The sequence below is a fragment of the Amblyraja radiata genome, chromosome 3, assembly GCF_010909765.2.
Source record: "Amblyraja radiata isolate CabotCenter1 chromosome 3, sAmbRad1.1.pri, whole genome shotgun sequence".
In the NCBI taxonomy this organism is placed as follows: domain Eukaryota; kingdom Metazoa; phylum Chordata; class Chondrichthyes; order Rajiformes; family Rajidae; genus Amblyraja; species Amblyraja radiata.
Window position 1 is genome coordinate 108779272 of NC_045958.1, and position 8417 is coordinate 108787688.

The 8417-nt window shown below is 49.4% G+C and overlaps 1 protein-coding gene across 1 annotated transcript; it reads right to left on the bottom strand.

Moving 5' to 3' along the window:
- Nucleotides 1-440: 440 nt before the first annotated feature.
- On the bottom strand, nt 441-7602 carry LOC116971589. The gene is made up of 5 exons (XM_033018823.1): nt 7540-7602; nt 4289-5189; nt 1738-1858; nt 945-1149; nt 441-518 (listed from the first exon to the last, which is right to left on the bottom strand). The coding sequence occupies exons 1-5, from the start codon at nt 7600-7602 to the stop codon at nt 441-443; spliced, it is 1368 nt and encodes a 455-aa protein (XP_032874714.1).
- Between the last annotated feature and the right edge of the window lie 815 nt (nt 7603-8417).

Here is an 8417-nt window from a genome sequence, read left to right on the forward strand (position 1 = left end):
ATGATCAGCCATGATCATATTGAATGGCGGTGCTGGCTCGAAGGGCCGAATGGCCTACTCCTGCACCTATTTTCTATGTTTCTATGTTTCCAGATCAGTTTTTCACTATGGGCGGCAAGGTACACATTCTGATTAAAACCACTGATCTGAAATGTTCTGTCTCACACAAACCATCCAATCTGTCAGTTTCTTTCATATTTAAGTTTTTATTTTACTAACTTGAGCAAAAAGCAAACCATTGGAGGAACTCAGTTCTCACCGTTCACCCTAGTTCTATGTTATCCCACTCTCCCATCCACTCCCAGTTTTTTTCCTTGTCAGAACGCTTTTATTCTATTTAAGACTGCCATTGACAGTTTACAAACAAGAGACAGTTTGTCAGATTTAGATGTTGTCAACTTTATCCAGAATCCACTCGACCCCTCCGCGGCGACCAGCGTTCACGGGAGGCCTCTGTTCCCATGGACACCGCGGGCACGGACGTAGTCCCGGAATAGTGGACTCTTCTCATCCACTCCCTACGCACCAGGGGGCAATTTACCAAGGGCCAATTAACCTACAAAGCCACACGTCTTTGGGATGTGGGAGGAAAACGGAGCACACCCGGCGTAAACGGCGCAGCGGTAGAGTTGTTGCCTTGCGGCGCTTGCAGCGCCAGAGCCCCGGGATCGATCCTGTCTTTACGGAGTTTGTACGTTCTCCCCGTGACCTGCGTGGGTTTTCTCTGAGATCTTCGGTTTCCTCTCACACTCCAAAGACGTGCAGGTTTGTAGGTTAATTGGCTTGGTGTATGTGTAAATCGTCCCTAGTGTGTGTGTGATAACGTTCATGTGCGGGGATTGCTGGTTGGTGCGGACTCGGTGGGCCGAAGGGCCCGTTTTCGTGCTGTTTCTATAAACTAAACTAAACCCAGCCCGCCATAATGTAGAAAGCTAATAGCCTACCTTTTGGGACACATCAGTGCAACCATCCAGATCCTTATTACTCCAATTAAGTTGCTTTTCTAAGTCTGGTCTCCCTCCTGTCAATGGTGGAGTACATTTCCCATCAGACCCAAATGAATACCGCTCGATACTGAGTGATGGCAAATTGTGTTCCTGCAGTACTTGTGATGCATCACCACTCCCTCTGGCCATTCCCTGTATTTTCCTAAAGGATTACAACATATGTAGCAATTAGAGAAAAACATTGCAATTCAATCATTTCAACTAATTGCTCTAAAACCTGGTTAAATCATATGCTGGACACTGGAGGAAGAATTAACAGACATAGAACATAGGGCAGTACAGATCGGCACAGAGTGCTGGAGTAACTCAGCGGGTCAGGCAGCATCTGTGGAGAACATGGATAGGTGACATTTCACAGAGTGCTGGAGTAACTCAGCGGGTCAGGCAGCATCTCTGGAGAAAAGGAATTTAGTTTATTTAGTTTAAAGATACAGCACGGAAACATTTGCTGGCTTTCTCTCTCTGCAGGTGCTGTCTTCACTGTCTGAGTTCTTCCACATTTTTTCAGTTCCAGTATCTGAGATCCAGTGAGGTGTATCTCTGGATACATTCAAGAGAGAGCTAGATAGGGTTCTTAAAGATAGCGGAGTCAGGGGATATGGGGAGAAGGCAGGAACGGGGTACTGATTGGGGATGATCAGCCATGATCACATTGAATGGCGGTGCTGGCTCGAAGGGCCGAATGGCCTACTCCTGCACCTATTGTCTATTGTTTATTGTGTTTACTCACCTGTCTCTGAAGGCCGCGCTATGCCATGAGGCTGGATTGTGAGGCTGGCTTCCAATATTGTGTCTCTGTTCCTCTTCCAGTTCCTCAAACCCTTTTCTGACCTCGTTGATATTGCTTTGCTCTGTAGAAACAATGAGACAAAACAATTTGTATTTACACGAAGTTCAAGTTAGGGCGGCACGGTGGAGCAGCGGGTAGAGTTGCTGCCTCACAGCGCCAGAGACCCGGGTTCCATCCTGACTACGGGTGTTGCCTGTACGGAGTTTGTACCTTCTCCCCATGACATGCGTGGGTTTTCTCCGGGTGCTCCAGTTTCCTCCCACACTCCAAAGACGTGCTGGTTTGTAGGTTAATTGGCTTCAGTAAAACAGTAAATTGTCCACAGTGTGTGCAGGACAGTGCTAGTGCGCAGGGATCGCTGGTCAGCGTGGACTTGGTGGGCTGAAGGGGCCTGTTTCCGCGCTGTATCTCTAAACTAAACTAAACTAAAAATGTATCCATATCTGTAATTTAATTTAATGATAGCTGATCCCCTCGTGTGATGGACATAGGAATGGTCAGAGTCAGGGAATGGAGGGGCATAATCACATGCAGGCAGATAGTCTATATTCAGGGGTGTAATGTTGAGGCCGCCATTAGAGTATTGTGAGCAGTTTTAGGCACCATATCTGAGGAAGGATGTGCTGGCTCTGGAGAAGAGGTTTCACAAGAATGATCCCAGGAATGAGTGGGTTAACCTATGTTGAGCGCTTGTCGGCACCGGGCCTGTACTCGCTGGGGTTTGGTAGAACGAGGGGGGACCTCATTGAAACTCACCGAATAGTGAAAGGCTTAAATAGAGTGGATGTGGAGAGGATGTTTCCACTAGTGGGAGAGTCTAGGACTAGACGCCACAGCTTCAGAATAAAAAGGCATTCCTTTAGGAAGGAGATGAGGAGGAATTTCTTTCATCGGAAGGTGGTGAATCTGTGGAATTCATTGCCCTAGAAGGCTGTGGAGGCCAAGTCAGTGGATATTAGGGTTTCAATTGGGATCTGACCTGAATCGTCACCCATTCCCTCTCTCCAGAGATGCTGCCTGTCCCGCTGAATTACCAGCGCACCTTGTGTCTATCTTCGGTTTAAATCAGCATCCGCTGTTCCTTCCTTCACATGCGCAGGTTTTAGTTTAGTTTGGTTTATTATCATCACGTGTACTGAGGTGAAGTGAAAAGCTTTATTGCTGCGTGCTAGCCAGTCAGTGAAAAGACTATGCTGATTATGAGTATGCTCAAGCCATTCACTGTGTATGGATAGCCCCGAACGTGTGCGACATACAACTAGTGTACAGGTGATCAAATGTCAGCATGGATTCTGTGGCCTGAAGGCCTGTTTCAACGCAGACCTCTAAAGTCTAATAAACTGTGGGCGGCATGTTGGCACAGACACAAAGTGCTGGAGAAACTCAATGGGTCAAGCGGCATCTCTGGAGAAAAGGAATAGGTGATGTTTTGGGTCGAGACCCTTCATCAGAGCGGTAAGGTTGCTGCCTTACAGCACCAGCGACCTGGGTTCGATCCTGACTACAGGTGCTGTCAGTACAGAGTTTGTACATTCTTCCTGTGACCTGCGTGGGTTTTCCCCGGGTGCTCCGGTTTCCTCCCACACTCCAAAGACGTGCAGGTTTGTAGGTTAATTGGCTTTGGTAAAATTGTAAATTGTCCCTAGTGTGTGTAGGATAGTGTTAATGTGCGGGGATCACTGGTCGGCGGGGACTCGGTGGGCCGAAGGGCCTGTTTCCGTGCTGCATCTCTAAACTAAACCAAACATGAATGAATGAATGAATGAATGAATGTTTTATTACCACATGTGACAAGTCACATAGAACTGGTGTATGGGTGATCGCTGGTCAGCGTGGACCAGGTGGCCTTCTTGTCGCTATGGCGTGCACAGCCGCCCGTCCCACTTAGGAAACCTGAACGGAAACCTCTGGAGACTTTGCGCCCCACCCAAGGTTTCCGTGCAGTTCCCGGAGGTTTTTGCGATGCTAGTTGAAGGTGGTTGCCGGAGGTTGCAGGTACCCGCAACCTCCGGCAACCACCTGCAACCTCCGGCAACCACCTGCAACCTCCGGCAACCACCTGCAACCTCCGGCAACCACCTTCAACTAGTATCGCAACCGGCTTAGACTAAAAAATTAATGATTTTTAAAACGGCAACCTATTTTTAGTCGCGGCTGGTTTTGAATTTTTTGAAATAATCGCCGGAACATAGAAGAAGCGGAAACCACTTTCGACCATTAGGGAGACTGACAAAAACCTCCGGGAACCTCCGGGAACCGCACGGAAACCTTGGGTGGGGCGCAAAGTCTCCAGAGGTTTCCGTTCAGGTTTCCTAAGTGGGACAGGGGCATAAAGTTGTAGGACAACTTGATATATTCTATTTGATCCCATTTGATTGTGCACGCCTGGTTGATTGCCTTCGTTGAAGCAGGGCGGACCAACAGTAAACTTTAATAATCCTGAATCTAAACCTAAAACCTCAAAGTATAAATCACCCTGTGCATCCTGTACCTCTCGGACTGCTGCTGCATTGAGGCATCCGGCGCGTTTGCAAGGATTCACAGCCGGCAGAAGGATTTGTGATGCTGTTAAAAGATGCAAGTGGGAGATTGAGGTGCTCGGGGTCCTCGTCTGCGTGGCTTTCGCTATGGAGCCCAGGTGAATAGGCCGAGTGCTCCCCCTCTATCTCAGCCTGGATAGCGTGGACATCCCAGTCCGCGATGCCAGTGTGCCTTGCTGAAAGCAGCCAGCATTCGTCCACCTGCGCCGCCTTGCACTCGAGCAGCGAGCTGGCCGTCCAGTGTTTCTCCAGCACCGCTGGCGTGGACAGCGCCTCGCACTTCCCTGGCCTCGCTGCCCCCCGCTGCAGGGAGCTCCCCGGACTCTGGCTCTCCTTCCCCCGCAGCTCCTGCACCAGCTGGAAGAGCATCAGGTTCTTGGTCCTCACCACGACGTTCTTCGCCCTCACGCAGTGGACCTGGCACTTGGCCTTCTCCAGCTCGTCCTTCAGGGACGCGTTCTCCTCCGTCGCCCTGTGCAGGCTGCGGCTCAGCTCCTCGTTCTCCGCCCGCAGCGCGTTCGCCCGGACGGCCTCCGCGGCCCCCTTGTTCCTCTCGGCCCGCAGCACCGCCTCCTTGGCGCCGATGACCGCCAGCAGGTCCTCTCGTTCCTCCAGCATCTTCTCCACCTCTCCCCGCGCCCTCTCCCTCTCCAATTCGAGCTGCTCCCTCTCCGCCTGCAGCGCTTGGTTCCGAGCCTGGAGCCCTTCGTGCTTGCTGAGCAACGCTTTGAAGTCCTCCGCGTACATCTTCTCCCTTTCCCCCATCTCTTCCAGCTGGCCCTGAAGTGCCCTCCTCTCCTGTTCCTGTTCCTGTTCCAACTGAGAGATGTTGCATTCCTGTTCAGTTTTCTCCTGCAAATCAAAAATAAATATTATTTTTTAAGTTGTTATTTTGCTGAATGTTCTTACACAACAGCTCAGAACATTATGGCAAAGACCAGTGACATTTAATAGACAATAGACAATAGACAATAGGTGTAGGCCATTCGGCCCTTCGAGCCAGCACCGCCATTCAATGTGATCATGGCTGATCATCCCCAATCAGTACCCCCGTTCCTGCCTTATCCCCATATCCCCTGACCCCGCTATCTTTAAGAGCCCTATCTAGCTCTCTCTTGAAAGTATCCAGAGAACCGGCCTCTGAGGCAAAGAATTCCACAGACTCACAACTCTCTGTGAGAAAAAGTGTTTCCTCGTCTTTGTTCTAAATGGCTTACCCCTTATTCTTAAACTGTGGCCCCTGGTTCTAGACTCCCCCAACATTGGGAACATGTTTCCTGTCTCTAGTGTGTCCAAACCCTTAATAATCTTATATGTTTGAATAAGATACCCTCTCATCCTTCTAAACTCCAGAGTGCAGAAGCCCAGCCGCTCCATTCTCTCAGCATATAACAGTCCCGGGAATTAACCTGGTAAACCTATGCTGCACATCCCTCAATAGCAAGAATGTTTTTACACAATAGCTCAGAACATTAGGGCAAGGACCAGTGACATTTGCACAAGACTGAGTTATATAGGGAGTTGGGCAGGCTAGGACTCTATTTCTCAGAGCGCAGGAGGATGATGAGGGCTGATCTTATAGAGGCGTACAACAGAATGATGTTGCCCAGAGTGGGGGAATCGAGAACCAGAGGACATACGTTTAAGGTGAGGGGGGAAAAATTTAATAGGAACCTGAGGGGTAACACTCTGACACAAAAGGGTGGAAGTTGTATGGAACGAGCTTCCGAAGGAGGTAGTTGAGGCTGGTAGTATCACAATGTTTAAGAAACATTTGGACAGGGGCATGGATAGGACAGGTTTAGAGGGATAACAACCGCAGGCAGGTGGGAGTAGTGTAGATGGGACGCGTTGGCTGGTGTGGGCAAGTTGGGCCGAAGGGCCTGTTTCCACATTGTATCACTCTATGACTCTATGACATTGGTGAGGCCACATTTAGAGTATTGTGTTCAGTTTTTGGTCACCCTGTTCTAGGAAAGTCGGTGTTAAGGTGGAAAGGGTGCAGAAGTGATTTACAAGGATGTCGCCAGGACTCGAGGACCTGAGCTGTAGGGAGAGGTATCTCTAAAGATTTGAGGGAGCAGTATTATTTATGGAGTGTAATAATGGATAGGACAGGTTTGGGGGGGGGGGGGGGGGGATATGGTCCAAATGCAGGCAGGTGGGACTCGTGTGGATGGGGCATGTTGGCCGGTGTGAGCAAGTTGGGTGGACAGTAGACAATGGGTGCAGGAGTAGGCCATTCGACCCTTCAAGCCAGGAAGGGCCTGTTTCCACACTGTCTCACTCTGTGACTCAGACTCTATGACTGCCAAGGAGAAACTCAGCGGGTGCGGCAGCATCGATGGAGCGAAGGAAATAGGCAACGTTTCGGGCCGAAACCCTTCTTCAGACTGATCCATGACTGCCAAGTTACAAATGTAACACAACACTGTCTAATTGTCAATGAGAGATTGCGTTGTAGGTAAAAATACGGCACCTTTAATAGCTGTGGATTTTCTGGAGTATTGTGAGGCTGTTCCAATGGCCTGAATTCATAGCTGTCATCATCCAAATTAATCTTATTGAATAGTTCATTGATTTCAGATTGAACCTGCAGCAATGATTTTTAAATGGAAAAATGTTTTTTTTTAAATCACTTACTGTACACAGATAGATACATAGACAATAGGAGTAGGCCATTCGGGCCTTCGAGGCAGCACTGCCATTCTATGTGATCATGGCTGATCACCCACAATCAGTACCCCGTTCCTGCCTTCTCCCCGTACCCCTTGATTCCGCTAACCCCGAGAGCTCTATCTAGCTCTCTTTTGAATGGATCCAGTGAATCGGCCTCCACTGCCGTCTGAGGCGGAGAATTCCACAAATTCACAACTCTCTGGGTGAAAAGGTTTTTCCTCGTCTCAGTTCTAAATGGCCTGCCCTTTATCCTTAAACTGTGGCCCCCTGAATGTGGACTCCCCTAACATCGGGAACACTGCTTTCAAATATTAAATAGTTCCATGAATTAACACAGTAGAAGGACTTAGCAGCCATTTGACCATGCTGCAGATGCTGGTTTAAACCAAAGGTACACACATAAAGCTGGAGTAACTCAGCTGGACAGGCAGCATCTCTGGAGAGAAGGAATTTGGTGACGTTTCGGGTCGAGACCCTTCTTCAGACACTTATACCTACTGCTTCTAGGAGTGGCATTACTCACCAAGCTAGCGTTCTGCAGCGTCTGCCGACGTAGACATTCGAATGATTCCATCTGTTGCTGCATCGCCTGAAGAGAGTTAAAGCAAATCATGAGAGGAATAGATTGGGTAGATGCCCCGAGTAGGGGAATCGAGGACCAGAGGACATAGGTTCAAGGGGAAGGGGGAAAGATTTAATATTTATCTGAGGGGTAACTTTTTCACACAAAGGGTGGTGGGTGTATGGAACAAGCTGCCAGAGGAGGTGGTTATAAGGTCATAAGGTCATAAGTGATAGGAGTAGAATTTGGCCATTCGGCCCATCAAGTCTACTTCACTGTTTTGTTCAAAAGGGAACTGCAGATGCTGGAATATCGAGGGTACACAAAATTGCTGGGGAAACTCAGCGGGTGCAGCAGCATCTATGGAGCGAAGGAAATAGGCGACGTTTCGGGCCGAAACCCTTCTCGGCCCATCAAGTCTACTTCACTATTCAATCATGGCTGATCTATCTCTCCCACCTAACCCCTCACTCCTCTCCCTCCTAACCACTCCTAACTTTAGGCTTGAACTATCCCAATGTTTAAGAAGCAGTTAGACAGGTACATGGATAGGGCAGGTTTGGAGGGATATGGGCCAAGCGCAGGCAGGTGGGACTAGTGTAGATGGGACATGTTGGTCGGTCGTGGGCAAGTTGGGCCGAAGGGACTGTTTCCACACTGTATGACTCCAGGACTCTACGACTCTGAATGGCACACAATTGTAATACGACTGTCTGCTTGGGACTCTCTCCGCGGCATGGAGCTCCCGCTCCGGCCTCTTCTTACCAGAGGCAGCGGGCTTCACGGTTAAAGTCCACAGGCCTCGCAGTTGGAGCTTCGATTCCCCGGCAAAGGGATCG